Genomic DNA, 15,882 nt, shown 5'->3' on the forward strand with positions numbered 1-15,882 from the left:
GACCTGGGACCCGGGTGTGGTTGAGCAGCTAGTGCCAGGCTAGGGCCACCAGGGAGATGGTTGTCATCCCAAAAGAGCTGCTGAGCAGAACGTTATGGTGGACTGTTGTATCCACCAGCTCTGGGGTGATGCGCCTCTGACCGCTGTTCTGGGCCTCGTTGCCTGCCAGCTCCAGGACCTTGGCAGTCAGGTGCTACATGATGGCTGCTAGGAAGATGGGTGCGGACGAACTCAGGCGCTGGGCATAGTGGCCTTCCCACAGGAGGCGCTCCATGTGGCTCACGGAGAAAGACAACTCAGCACGGGCGGTGTGGGAGTGGAGACCAGATGACCTTCAACGGCCCCTTTTACTTGGCATGCTGACCTTTGAGCCCGCTTTCTCCGAGGCCTCGCTTTGCGATGCAGTGGGATGAGGTGTGGTGGAATGATATGTGGCAGGATGAGATGCGGTGAAATGAGATGCGGCGGGATGAGTCAGCTGGTCCCATCCTCTCAAGACAAACGGTACTCTCAGACCTCTACTCCGTATCCTAGCAACCATGGACTGGCCCCTCATTGGTCGGGGCACACAGTCTGTGACAGGCAGACTCCCTGAGATCACCGATTTCCCATGCCCCCTACCCCACCCTGACCCCCGCAGGCCTGAGCCTGCAAAGACATGACGCTGGCAGAATCCTGCTCACCCTGCCCACTGGACCCTCTCTTTGTCGGAACTCTCTCTTTCCACGGAAGGAGACCTTTGTACGGAGAAGGCAGCAGACCACCCAGTGGCACCAAGTATACACTGGTGGTGGTGGGCCACCATCACCACTGTGTCTAGTTCCAGAACGTTGGCACCACCACAAAGAGAAACCCCTGTACCGACCAGGCAGTGACTCCCCACTGCCCCCTCCTGCAGTTTCCCCCACCCCACCCCCGTAGTCCTCAGGCAAGCACTCATCAGGTTTCTATCCACAGCCCTTTGCCTGTTCTGGAGACTTCCCAGAGATGGAGCCAAACAATAAATAGGTGGCCTTCTGTGTCTGGCTGCTGTCACTGAGCATAGGGCCCATGCACGTGGTAGCACAAATCAGCACTTCTTTCCTTTTCCTGGATGAATAGTATTCCACTGTATGGTATTCCAATCCCAAAGAAAGGCAATGCCAAAGAATGCTCAAACTACCACACAATTGCACTCATCTCACATGCTAGTAAAGTAATGCTCAAAATTCTCCAAGCCAGGCTTCAGCAATACATGAACCGTGAACTTCCTGATGTTCAAGCTGGTTTTAGAAAAGGCAGAGGAACCAGAGATCAAATTGCCAACATCCGCTGGATCATGGAAAAAGCAAAACAGTTCCAGAAAAACATCTATTTCTGCTTTATTGACTACACCAAAGCCTTTGACTGTGTGGATCACAATAAACTGTGGAAAATTCTGAAAGAGATGGGAATACCAGACCACCTGTCCTGCCTCTTGAGAAATCTGTATGCAGGTCAGGAAGCAACAGTTAGAACTGGACATGGACCAACAGACTGGTTCCAAATAGGAAAAGGAGTACGTCAAAGCTGTATATTGTCACCCTGCTTATTTAACTTATATGCAGAGGATATCATGAGAGACGCTGGGCTGGAAGAAACACAAGCTGTAATCAAGATTGCCGGGAGAAATATCAATAACCTCAGATATGCAGATGACACCACCCTTATGGCAGAAAGTGAAGAGGAACTAAAAAGCCTCTTGATGAAAGTGAAAGAGGAGAGTGAAAAAGTTGGCTTAAAGCTCAACATTCAGAAAATGAAGATCAAGGCATCCAGACCCATCATTTTATGGGAAATAGATGGGGAAACAGTGGAAACAGTGTCAGACTTTATTTTTGGGGGCTCCAAAATCATTGCAGATGGTGATTGCAGCCATGAAATTAAAAGATGCTTACTCCTTGGAAGGAAAGTTATGACCAACCTAGATAGCATATTCAAAAGCAGAGACATTACTTTGCCAACAAAGGTCCGTCTAGTCAAGGCTATGGTTTTTCCTGTGGTCATGTATGGATTTGAGAGTTAGACTGTGAAGAAGGCTGAGCGCCAAAGAATTGATGCTTTTGAACTGTGGTGTTGGAGAAGACTCTTGAGAGTCCCTTGGACTGCAAGGAGATCCAACCAGTCCATTCTGAAGGAGATCAGCCCTGGGATTTCTTTGGAAGGAATGATGCCAAAGCTGAAACTCCAGTACTTTGGCCACCTCATGCGAAGAGTTGACTCATTGGAAAAGACCCTGATGCTGGGAGGGATTGGGGGCAGAAGGAGAAGGGGACGACAGAGGATGAAATGGCTGGACGGTATCACTGACTCAATGGACGTGAGTCTGAGTGAACTCTGGGAGTTGGTGATGGACAGGGAGGCCTGGCATGCTGTGATTCATGGGATCACAAAGAGTCGGACATGACTGAGCAACTGAACTGACTGAACTGAACTGAACTGAACTGTATGGCTAGACCACACATGTTTTGTATCTCCTCAGCAGTGGATGGACATTTAGGTGACTTCTCTCTTGTGCCTACTGTGGTGGACATTCCTGTACGGGTTCTTTTTGAATGCTTGTTTTCAACTCTTTGGGCTTTATATACATGAATAAACTGATGAGTTTATTTCCAGATTCTTTATTCCACTGAGCTGTGTGTTTATCCTTACTCTAATACCACACAGTTTTAATAACTATAGCTTTGGACTAAGTTTTGAAATCCGGAATTGAGTCCTCCAACTTTTTTCTTCTTTCCAGGATTATTTTGGCTATTCAGGGTCCCTTGAAATTCCATATCTATTTAGGGTTGGCTATTACATTCCTGTAAAATGGAGCATAGTGAGTTCCATAGGGATTGCATTAAATATCTAGATACTTTGTCTTCCTATGTCTTCCTAATCAAGACATAAGAATTGAGGTTAAAATGAAGCTGATCTATTTATCAAAAATAATGCTGTGCCCAGAGATTGACATAATGAGTAAAGTAAGTCAGACAGAGAAAGACAAATATCACATGATATTGCTTATATGTGGAATCTAAATAAAAAGGTGCACATGAACTTATTTAAAAACAGAAATAGTCACAAGTGTAGAAAACAAACTTATGGTTACGAAGTTGGAAAGGAGGGGGTGGATAAATTAGGAGTTTGATGAACATTTTACAGTCTACCCCAAGGGTAGACTACTTCACCTGCACAGACATAATTTCCCTTGATCCACTCTTCTTCCTATAATTTTTCTCCTTCATCCTTTGTATTCTAACACCTGTCTAGCCAGGATGGTTTTGAGTGTTGGGTGATGTTGAAAAGTGAATGTGTTAGTCACTCAGCCATGTCTGACTCTTTGTGACCCCATGGCCTGGGACCAACCAGGCTCCTCTGTCCATGGAATTCTCCAGGCAAGAATACTGGAGAGGGTTGCCATTCCTTTCTCCAGTGGATCTTCCTGGCCCTGGGATCAAACCCAAGTCTCCTGGATCACAGGCAGATTCTATACCATTTGAGCCACCAGGGAGCTGTTGAGACATGCACAAACAAATTTAGAAGAAAAAACTTGATTGGGAGGAATTGCTTCTTATTCTTTCTTCATTTTACAGGTGTTCTTTGGTAATGTGGATTCATCTGGAGTAAAACACAATATTTTTAACCCTCCAATTATTGCTAGATATATCCGTTTGCACCCAACTCATTACAGCATCCGCAGCACTCTTCGCATGGAGTTGATGGGCTGTGATTTAAACAGTAAGTTTCAAGTCATCCCATGTACTTCCTTCTCCCAACCATGGGCAGTATGACTAGCCATACTAGTTTTCCTGAGACGGGGAGGGAGGTGTTTCCCAGGACACAGAAGTCTCAATGCTAAAACCAGTACAGTCCTGGGCAAACCCATCACTTGCTCATCCTAACCATGGAATTCCCCAAGGTCAGCCATATCCTACAAGACTATTAACAAGGCAAATAAAAGCCCAACAGAGCTTAGCAGAGCTGACCAGAAAATCCAGGGCATGTTAACAATAACATGCAAAAGTTAATGCCTGGAAAATGATGTCGTGATGACAACTAGAATGTCAGTGGAGGCAGAACTTTGGCTGCAACCTGTTCTTGTGATGACACTCTTGTTCCATTTCTTCAAGGTTGCAACATGCCACTGGGAATGGAGAATAAAGCTATATCAGATACACAGATTACTGCCTCATCCCACTTACGCAACATGTTTGCCACCTGGTCTCCTTCACAAGCCCGACTTAACCTTCAAGGGAGGACAAATGCCTGGAGGCCCCAGGTAAGAGGGAACAAATTTACCATTTAACTGATTCAGAATAAGGAGCAGTGGTTGGGAAAGAATAGGGACAGCTCTGAACTCTTTCTTCAGCTACTTATGTCATCTGGTTGTTCCCACCAAGAGTGTCAAGGAAAAGTGACTATGCACGGAAAACCCCACAGATATTTAGTGGATGTGCCATGTGCATTCACACAACATTCATTGGGGGAAAGGGATCATTTCCTTCTGGAAACAAAATATCTGTATGCAGTACTGGGCTAATATTTGTCAGTCTGTATATTGCTCATACATTCATTCAGTGAACATTTACTGGGCAGCTATAAGTGGGCAACCCCAGTTGCTTGCTTTGAGTCTAATACGGGGGACTGGCAAACAGATAATTAATATGCAGAGTGATAAGTGCTGAGTTATGATTAAGAAGGCATTTGGTGATTTCTGGGAGCAAATAGTGATCAACAAGACACTACTCTAACTTCCCCAGGTGAATAATCCAAAAGAGTGGCTACAAGTGGACTTCCAGAAGACAATGAGAGTTACAGGAATAACTACCCAAGGGGTGAAATCTCTGCTTACCAGCATGTATGTGAAGGAGTTCCTCATATCCAGTAGTCAAGATGGCCATAACTGGACTCCATTTCTTCAGAATGGCAAAGTGAAGGTATGCTGATCTCATAGGCACAAAACTTCTCTTAGCACTTGACATTTAGGACACTATGAAAGGCAGAGTAGAGCCAAAAGTTGATTATCCTCAGGGATGTTGATGTCATTCAAGATTGTGGCAAGCATCAGAGGGGTGAAGAAAAATAAGAGTTTATTCACAGAATGCTTAATGATCTGTATCAGCAGCAACAACTCAACTTAGATTCATCAAGAATTAACCATGGCATGAACCTTACCAATCTCCTAGTGCAGTCTCTTGCCACTTGCTGCTTTACTCTCTAAGTCCCACTCATACTAAGAAACCCTCAGGTCTCTAAAAACACCATGTTCTTTCTCACACTACACTTGTATACATACTATTTCTTCTACCTAGGACATTTTTTTAGGTGCTTCCTATTGATCCTTTCACCTGGCTCATTTTTTCAAGCCTCAGATAGACATGATCTCCTCCAAGAAGAATTTCTTGTTCCCTCAAGGCTGAATTAAACACTTATGCTTCTGGCAGTGTAGTGGACTAGAGTATTGATAATATATGTTTTAGAGGAGATTCCTATTTTAAAGAGGGTGTATCTTTGATACATGTTAAAACATGGATGAACCTTGAAAACATGCTAAATGAAATACAGCATATATAAAACTACAAATGGTGTATAGTTCCACTTATATGAGTATGTTAGTAAGGATTCTCCAGAGAAACAGAACCAATTGACTCACATGATTATAGAGGCTAACAAGATCTGCAGGTTAAGTCAGCAAGCTGGAGACCCAGGAGAGCTGACTGATCAAATATCTTGGCAACCTATGGACTGTAGCCCACCAGGCTCCTCTGTCCATGGGATTTTCCAGGCAAGAATACTGGAGTGGGTTGCCATTTCCTTCTCCAGGGGATCCTGCTGACCCAGGAATCAAACCCACATGTCTTGCATCTCCTGCATTGGCAGGTGGGTTCCTTACCACTAAGCCACCTAGGAAGCCCCAGTAAAACTGTATAGTCACATGCAAAAGAATGAAGATACCACACACACAATATATACAAATTTTAATTCAAAACAAATCATCACAATGTGGTAAGATTAGATGTCAACAAGAGGAAAAAAAAACTATTACAATACAAACATAGGGAGGATAAAAAACACACTTCTGAATAACCAACAGATCATGGAAGAAATAAAAAAGGAAATCAATATACGCATAGAAGCAAATGAAAATGAAAGCAAGACAGCCCAAAACCTATGGGATTCAGTAAAAGCAGCACAAAGGTGGAAGTTCATAGTAATACAAGCCTACCTCAGGAAACAAGAGAAACATCAAATAAACAACCTAACTTTACACCTAAATCAATTGGAAAAAGAAGAATAGAAGACCTGCAAAGTTAGTAGAAGGAAAGAAATCATAAATCAGAGCAGAAATGAAGGTGACTATAGCAAAAATCAACAAAACGAAAATCTATTTCTTTGAGAAGATAAATAGACAAACCATTAGCCAGGCTCATCAAGAAACAAAGGGAGAATAACCAAATCAATAAAATTGGAAATGAAAGTGAATAAATCACGACAGACAACACAGAAATACGAAAAATCACGAGACTATTATGAGCAATTATATGCCAATGAAATAGACCACTTGGAAGAAATGGAAAAATTCTTAGACAAGTATAACCTTCGATAACTGAACTAGGAAGAAATAGAAAATCTGAACACACCAAGTACAAGCACAGAAATTAAAACTGCACTCAAAAATCTTCCAACAAACAAAAGCCCAGGACCAGATGGCTTCACAGGTGAATTCTACCACAAATTTGGAGAAGAGCTAACACCTATCCTACTCTCAAACTCTTCCAGAAAATTGCAGAGGAAGGTAAACTCCTAAACTCCTTCTATGAAGCCACCATCACCCTAATACCAAAACCAGACAAAGATGCCACAAAAAAAGAAAACTACAGGCCAATATCACTGATGAACATAGATGCAAAAATCCGTAACAAAATTCTAGCAAACAGAATCCAACAACATATTAAAAAGATCATACATCATGACCAAGTGGGCTTTAACCCAGGCATGCAAGGATTCTTCAATATTTGCAAATCAATCAATGTAATATACCATATTAACAAATTGAAAGGTAAAAATATGATTATCTCAATAGATGCAGAGAAAGCCTTTGACAAAATTTAACACCCATTTAGGATAAAAACTCTCCAGAAAGCAGGCATAAAAGGAACATACCTCAACATAATAAAAGCTATATATGACAAACCCACAGCAAACATTATCCTCAATGGCAAAAAACTGAAAGCATTTTCTCTAAAATCAGGAACAAGACAAGGATGACCACTCTCACTACTACTACTCAACATAGTTTGGGAAGTCCTAACCACAGCAATCATAGAAGAAAGAAATAAAAGGAATCCAGATTGGAAAAGAAGAAATAAAACTCTCACTGTCTGCAGATGACATGATCCTCTACATAGAAAACCCTAAAGACTCCACCAGAAAATTCTAGAGCTAATCAATGAATATAGTAAAGTTGCAGGATATAAAATTAATACACAGAAATCTCTTGCATTCCTATACACTAACAATGAGAAAACAGAAAGAGAAATTAAGGAAACAATTCCATTCACCATTGCAATGAAAAAAATAAAATACTTAGGAATAAATTTACCTAAAGAAACAAAAGACCTATATATAGAAAACTATAAAATACTGATGAAAGAAATCAAAGAGGACACAAATAGATGGAGAAATATACCATATTCATGGAATGGAAGACTCAATATGGTGAAAATGAGTATACTACCCAAAGCAATCTATAGATACAACAAAATCCTTATCAAGCTACCAATGGTATTTTCACAGAACTAGAACAAACAATTTCACAATTTGTATGGAAACACAAAAAACCTCAAATAGGCAAAACAATCTTGAGAAAGAAGAATGGAACTGGAGGAATCAACCTGCCTGACTTCAGACTATACTACAAAGCTACAGTCATCAAGACAGTATGGCACTGGCACAAAGACAGAAATATAGATCAATGGAACAAAATAGAAAGCCCAGAGATAAATCCACACACCTTATCTTTGACAAAGGAGGCAAGAATATACAATGGAGAAAAGACAATCCATTTACTGGTCAACCACCTGTAAAGGAATGAAACTAGAACACTTCCTAACACCATACACAAAATAAACTCAAAATGGATTAAAGATCTAAATGTAAGACCAGAAACTATAAAACTCTTACAGGAAATCATAGGCAGAACACTCTCTGACATAAATCACAGCAAGATCCTCTATAATCCACCTCCCAGAGTGATGGAAATAAAAGCAAAAATAAACAAATGGGACCTAATTAAACTTAAAAGCTTTTGCACAATGAAGGAAGCTATAAGCAAGGTGAAAAGACAGCCTTCAGAATGGGAGAAAATAATAGCAAAGGAAATAACTGACAAAGAATTAATCTCAAAAATATACAAGCAGCTCATGCAGCTCAATACCAGAAAAATAAACAACCAAAACAAAAAGTGGGCCAAATACCTGGGGCTGGTGCACTGGGATGACCCGGAGGGATGGTACAGGGAGGGAGGTGGGAGGGGGGTTCAGGATGGGAAACACGCATACACCCATGGTGGATTCATGTTGATGTGTGGCAGAACCAATACAATATTGTAAAGTAAAAAACATAATAATAATAAAATAAAGCAGTGAAGTGATAAAAAAAAAGTGGGCCAAAGAACTAAACAGATATTTCTCCAAAGAAGACATACAGATGGCTAACAAACACATGAAAAGATGCTCAACATGACTCATCATCAGAGAAATGCAAATCAAAACCACAATGATGTACCATCTCACGCTGGACAGAATGGCTGCCATTCAGTCATGTCCGACTCTTTGCAACCCCATGGACTGCAGCACACCAGGCCTCCCTGTCCATCACCAGCTCCTGGATCTTGCTCAAACTCATGTCCATCGAGTCGGTGACGCCATCCAACCATCTCATCCTCTGTCGTCCCCTTCTTCCCCTGCCTTCAATCTTTACCAAATATATCTGTCTGTAGCTATATTTAAATATGTATATGTATAAATATATTATAAATTATATATAAATATATATTATATAATATATATAAATTATATATAAATATATATTTAAATATTGCAAATAAAACCACTCATAACTTACAGAATAACTAGAAGACAAAGAATGCTGTAAGTTTCAATTTACAAAAAGTAAGTAGAAAATAAACATGCAAAGCTAGATCTGCAGAGGAGAGTCCAGGAGAGACTGTGATAGAACACAGAGAAAATCACTTCTAAAAAGACAAAGTCTGACCCTCAGTGACAAAATACTAATATTTGAGCTCTCCTGTGTCATAGCTTTGGCTTCTGGAGATCTGAAAGGAAAAGAATGGAAAATATGTGGGACTAGAGGTGGCACTGTTTCTGGTAAAGGAGGATAGATCTCTTGGAGACTTGGTGATTAACAAAAAAAGAAGTCAAGTGGTGGAAATAAAGTTTTCTGGAAAAGCAAAAACCATCACAAAACATATCTTCTTGCCCCATCTATTTAAAAAATTACACTTTTCTCTATCAACAATAGAGGTTGCTCACAGACTAAGAAACCTACCCAGCCACCCAAACCTCTTATATATCTGCCGCATAAAATCACTGTATTGCTGGTGACAAGTGAACAGAAATAGCAGATGAGGTAAAAGGCATTATCCTTGATTTTTCACTTCCTCCTTCTTTGACAACTTCACTGACTTCGGGTTTGAGAATAGGACTCATTTTGACCAACGTAATGTAAATGCACATGATATACACCAATTTTGGACAGAAACTTTCAGTGTGATCATGTATTTGGCTCACTCTCTTCTGACTCTGCTCTCTGCCATGAGATTAAAATGTCCAACCTGAGAAGACACACTGTATGTGAGCCTTGGCCTGGAGCAGAGCCTCAGCTAACCCAGAAGAGTCTTGGTTTCCAAATAGCATGTCCTAGTAAAAGGAAGCTTGCCTCTCAGAGATGCCAAGACTGGAGCCATGAAGATGCTAGGGGACGCTGGAACATCTTCAGTCAGTCAGTTCAGTCACTCAGTCGTGTCTGACTCTTTGCAACCCCATGGACTGCAGCACGCCAGGCCTCCCTGTCCATCACCAACTCCTGGATCTTGCTCAAACTCATGTCCATCGAGTTGGTGATGCCATCCAACCATCTCATCCTCTGTCATCCCCTTCTCCTCCTGCCTTCAATCTTTCTGAGCATCAGGGTCTTTTCCAATGAGTCAGTTCTTCCCATCAGGTGGCCAAAGTTTTGGAGTTTCAACTTTAGCATAAGTCCTTCCAGTGAATATTCAGAACTGATTTTCTTTAGGATGGACTGGTTGGATCTCCTTACAGTCCAAGGGTCTCTCAAGAGTCTTCTGTAACACCACAGTTCAAAAGCATCAATTCTTCGGCGCTCAGCTTTCTTTATAGTCCAACTCACACAGCCATACATGACTACTGGAAAAACCATAGCTTTGACTAGACTGACCTTTGTCGGCAATGTCTCTGCTTTTTAATATGCTGTCTAGGTTGGTCATAGATTTTTTTCCAAGGAGCAAGCGTCTTTTAATTACATGGCTGCAAACACCATCTTCAGTGATCTTGGATCCCAAGAAAATAAAGTCTGTCACTGGTTCCACTGTTTCCCCATCTATTTGCCATAAAGTAATAGGACCGGATGCCATGATCTTCATTTCTGAATGTTGAGTTTTAAGCTAACTTTTTCACTCTCCTCTTTCACTTTCATCAAGAAGCTCTTTAGTTCTTCACTTTCTGCCATAAAGGTGGTGTTATCTGCATATCTCAGGTTACTGATATTTCTCCTGGCAATCTTGATTCCAGCTTGTGCTTCATCCAGCCCAGCATGTCTCACGATGTGCTCTGCACAGAAGTTAAATAAGCAGGGTGACAATATACAGCCTTGATGTACTCCTTTTCAAATTTGGAACAATTCTGTTGTTTCATGTCCAGTTCTGTTGCTTCTTGACCTGCATACAGATTTCTCAGGAGTCAAGTAAGGTGGTCTGGTATTCCCATCTCTTGAAGAATTGTTCACAGTTTGTTGTGATCCACAGAATCAAAGGATTTGGCATAGTCAATAAAGCAGAAGTAGCTGTTTTTCTGGAATTCTCTTGCTTTTTCAATGATCCAACATATGTTGGCAATTTGATCTCTAGTTCTTCTGCCTTTTCTAAATCCAGCTTGAACATCTGGAAGTTCACGGTTCATGTATTGTTGAAGCCTGGCTTGGAGAATTTTGAGCATTACTTTGCTAGCGTGTGGAATGAGTGCAGTTGTGTGCTAATTTGAGCATTCTTTGGCATTGCCTTTCTTTGGTATTGGAATGAAAACTGACCTTTTCCAGTCCTGTGGCCACTGCTGGGTTTTCCAAATTTGCTGCCATATTGAGTGCAGCACTTTCACAGCATCATCTTTTAGGATTTGAAATAGGTCAACTGGAATTCCATCACCTCCACTAGCTTTGTTCTTAGTGATGCTTTCTAAGGCCCTCTTGACTTCACATTCCAGGATGTCTGGCTCTAGGTGTGTGATCACACCATCAGGTGTGTGATTATCTGGGTCATGAAGATCTTTTTGTATAGTTCTTCTGTGTATTCTTGCCACCTCTCCTTAATATCCTCTGCTTCTGTTAGGTCCATACAATTCCTGTCCTTTATCGAGCCTATCTTTGCATGAAATGTTCCCTTGGTATCTCTAATTTTCTTGAAGAGATCTCTAGTCTTTTCTATTCTATTGTTTTCCTCTATTTCTTTGCATTGATCACTGAGGAAGGCTTTTTTCTCTCTCCTTGCTATTCTTTGGAACTCTGTATTCAGATGCTTATATCTTTCCTTTTCTCCTTTGTGAGAATATTTATACAGCATTAAAGCCTCAGCCCACAGATTGTAAGGAAAGGAAAGTAATTACCTTTATTTAAGTGAGATGTGGTGGACACCACCTTAAGTAAGGCTCAAACTCTGAAGGAATCAGTATCATGTGTCCTTTGATATGATACAGTGGGAAATACACATCATCTAGTTAATATTTTCACTAAACATGTTGAACTAAGATTTAATAATTAAGAAAATAGTCACAGAAATTTAAAATGTGGGATGTTATCAACACAATGGTCCTAGGCCTTTTTAAATGTCAACATTATGAAGGACAAAAACAGACCAGAGACTAGGAGTGTGTTGTACATTAAAGATGTGAGTGTTCCTTCTGTTATTCTTTCAGTTTCTTGAGGGGAAACAACAAGGAATAACCCTAACAGAAGATGTACAGGTTTCAAAAGTTTACCAAACATATTTATCCAAGAATGTCTTTGTTTCCCAAAAGCTTTATCAAACACACAAACTCTAGCAAATGTTTATAGTATATTTGCTATGTATATACTGCATTTCTTGCATGTATGGAAGATCAGTGACCAAGGCCTCTGCTGTCATGGAAGTGACATTTGGTGGTGAAAACAGAGGTAATGGTCAATAAGCAGGTAAAAAGATAAATGAGAAGATAACAAATGCTGTAAAGAAAAGTGATCTAGACGAGATTGAGTCAACAAGAGTCCTGTTTCAGAAGATGAAGAGCTCTCTAAAGAGATAATGTTTAAACCCAAAGTCTTGGCAGGTTGAAGTAGTTCAGAGTAAAATGCCATGATGTTTACAACTTCCTTGAATTAGTTGAGAAAGTGGGTGAGAATGTTCTCAGAGGTAAGCCATAGCTGGAAGCAAGGGCTCCACAGCAGGTTAGCAAGTGAGTGAATGAGTGAGTGAAGTCGCTCAGTCGTGTCTGACTCTTTGCGACCCCATGGACTGTAGCATACCACGCTCCTCTGTCCATGGGATTTTCCAGGCAAGAGTACTGGAGAGGGTTGCCATTTCCTTCTCCAGAGGATCTTTCTGACCCAGGGATCGAACCTGGGTCCTCCCACATTGCACGCAGATGCTTTACCATCTGAGCCACCAGGGAAATCCTACAGGTTAGCAAAGAGGCTCTTAATTCTAGATGTCATACGCCCTTTCCCAGGCACAGACTAAGTCATTCAGGGGACTAAGTCATTCAGTCACCTCCCAAGGTTCAATCCCAAACTATCGAACTATGGGAAACTTGAATCCCTCAACCTGAAATGAAAAAAGCTTCCATCCTCAGCTTTGGGGTGGGTGCCCATGAAGAGCTATTGGTGAGTTCCAGACCATGCAGGAGGCCAGTGAAGGTGTATAAGTATTGTAATTCTTTTCCTGTCAACCAACACATGCTGTCTCTCCTCTTTTAGGTTTTTCAGGGAAATCAAGACTCCTTCACCCCCGTGGTGAATTCTCTAGACCCCCCGCTGTTTACCCGCTTCCTTCGGATTCACCCGCGGAGCTGGGCGCACCATATCGCCCTGAGGCTGGAGCTTTTGGGTTGCGAGGCGCAGCAGCAGTACTGAGGCCCAGTGCCTCCCTCCTGTCCCTCAGCCTTTCCTAACTGAGATGCAGCATCCTTGTGAGCCCTTCCGCCAGGTGACTTCCTGCCCTGCGCTGCCCACAGAGCCATCGGTTTTCGCTGTATTTCAATGCCTCTATGCCAGCAGCTGTGCCCTGAAGTCACCCAAATCAATTGCCATGGGGACTGTGTTCTCTGGAGTCATGTGGAAAGCATTCTCCTACGGAAGTGGCAGTCACTTCCTCCTCTGTGGTGATGAAGGGTCAAGACCAAACTAGGCTTCTAAAGGACATGTTTTTAACATTTCCTCAGAAAAATGAGGAAACTCCATGGCTCTCTCCGGTAGGAGACCCAACACGATGTACTAGGAAATTCTGTACCGTGACTGAAAACTAGAGGCCCTCTTTACAGAGTTAAATATCAGGGAGTCAGAAGGAAACTGAGCTGGTGGAAGCAGAGAGAAAATTCCTCCAGTCAGCCACATGCCCTTTCCAAGAGGAACCCCCGCCTTGCCCCACCCCTACTAGATAAGTTTTGAAATGGTTTACTGTCCTGGAAAAGTCAGTGAAAATTAGAGATTAAGTTACAGAAATCAGTAAGCTGCTTTGCTGTATAGCCTGGTAGAGATGTTAATCCCCCAAATGATGTGGTTTGACTGCCTGCAAAAGGTTAACCACTTTGATGTCGACCTCAGTCATCTTCTTATAGCATTCTTTTCCCATTGACTGCATACACCTCTATTTTTCAAATGTTCTTGGAACCAGATCTTTTGTCTTCCTGCTGGAATAGTCAATAATCAGTTGAATAAAATATTGACATGTAAAACCAAATGCCTTTGAGAGTTCTGTTTTTCTACTGGCAATTTATTTTTTAAATTTATTTATTTTAATTAGAGGCTAATTACTTTACAAAATTGTATTGGTTTTGCCATATATCAGCATGTTTCCGCCACGGGTGTACACGTGTTCCCCATCCTGAACCCCTCCTCCCACACCTCCCTCCCCATACCATCCCTCTGGGTCATCCCAGTGCACCAGCCCCAAGCATCCTGTATCCTGCATCAAACCTGGACTGGCAATTTGTTTCTTATATGATATTATACATGTTTCAATGCCATTCTCCCAAATCATCCCCCGCTCCCTCTCCCACAGAGTCCAAAAGACTGTTCTATAGATCTGTGTCTCTTTTGCTGTCTCGCATACAGGGTTATCGTTACCATCTTTCTAAATTCCATATATATGCGTTAGTATACTGTATTGGTGTTTTTCTTTCTAGCTTCAGTTCAGTTCAGTCACTCAGTCATGTCTGACTCTTTACGACCCCATGAATCGCAGCATGCCAGGCCTCCCTGTCCATCACCAACTCCCGGAGTTCACTGAGACTCATGTCCATCAAGTCAGTGATGCCATCCAGCCATCTCATCCTCTGTCGTGCCCTTCTCCTCCTGCCCCCAATCCCTCCCAGTATCAGAGTCTTTTCCAATGAGTCAACTCTTCACATGAGGTGGCCAAAGTACTGGAGTTTCAGCTTTAGCATCATTCCTTCCAAAGAAATCCCAGGGCTGATCTCCTTCAGAATGGACTGGTTGGATCTCCTTGTAGTCCAAGGGACTCTCAAGAGTCTTCTCCAACACCACTTTCTGGCTTACTTCACTCTGTATAATCGACTCCAGTTTCATCCACCTCATTAGAACTGATTCAAATGTATTCTTTTTAATGGCTGAGTAATACTCCATTGTGTATATGTACCACAGCTTTCTTATCCATTCGTCTGCTGATGGACATCTAGGTTGCTTCCATGTCCTGGCTATTATAAACAGTGCAGCAGTGAACATTGGGGTACACGTGTCTCTTTTAATTCTGGTTTCTTCGGTGTGTATGCCCAGCAGTGGGATTGCTGAGTCCTATGGCAGTTCTATGCCCAGTTTTTTAAGGAATCTACACACTGTTCTCCACAGTGGCTGTACTAGTTTGCATTCCCACCAACAGTGTAAGAGGGTTCCCTTTTCTCCACACCCTCTCCAGCATTTCTTGCTTGTAGACTTTTGGATAGCAGCCATTCTGACTGGCATGAAATGGTACCTCATTGTGGTTTTGATGTGCATTTCTCTGATAATGAGTGATGTTGAGCATCTTTACATGTGTTTGTTAGCCATATGTATGTCTTCTTTGGAGAAATGTCTGTTTAGTTCTTTGGCCCATTTTTTGATTGGGTCGTTTATTTTTCTGGAATTGAGCTGCAGGAGTTGCTTGTATACTTTTGAGATTAGTTGTTTGTCAGTTGCTTCATTTGCTATTATTTTCTCCCATTCTGAAGGCTGTCTTTTCAGCTTGCTTATAGTTTCCTTTGTTGTGCAGAAGCTTTTTAATTTTAATTAGATCCCATTTGTTTATTTTTGCTTTTATTTCCAATATTCTGGGAGGTGGGTCATAGAGGATCCTGCTGTGATGTATGTCGGAGAGTG

General features: G+C 41.8%; 2 protein-coding genes across 4 annotated transcripts in view; one reads left to right on the top strand and one right to left on the bottom strand.

The window, feature by feature from the left end:
* F8 (coagulation factor VIII) overlaps positions 1 to 14,248 on the top strand; it is a 142,232-nt gene extending 127,984 nt beyond the window's left edge. For all 3 annotated transcript variants that reach the window (XM_061408901.1, XM_061408900.1, XM_061408902.1), the window contains 4 exons: positions 3,597 to 3,741; positions 4,134 to 4,282; positions 4,764 to 4,940; positions 13,267 to 14,248. In XM_061408901.1, coding sequence (XP_061264885.1) covers positions 3,597 to 3,741; positions 4,134 to 4,282; positions 4,764 to 4,940; positions 13,267 to 13,422 — 627 coding nt within the window. In that variant the 3' untranslated portion in view covers positions 13,423 to 14,248. The remainder of the gene's footprint in view (positions 1 to 3,596; positions 3,742 to 4,133; positions 4,283 to 4,763; positions 4,941 to 13,266) is intronic.
* Positions 29 to 805, bottom strand: LOC133242209 (histone H2A-Bbd type 2/3). Its single transcript, XM_061408329.1, is given in 2 exon segments — positions 29 to 332; positions 684 to 805. Coding segments are annotated over 2 exon segments (426 nt in total).
* Positions 14,249 to 15,882: the final 1,634 nt, after the last annotated feature.

Source organism: Bos javanicus, chromosome X (genome assembly GCF_032452875.1).
Source record: "Bos javanicus breed banteng chromosome X, ARS-OSU_banteng_1.0, whole genome shotgun sequence".
In the NCBI taxonomy this organism is placed as follows: domain Eukaryota; kingdom Metazoa; phylum Chordata; class Mammalia; order Artiodactyla; family Bovidae; genus Bos; species Bos javanicus.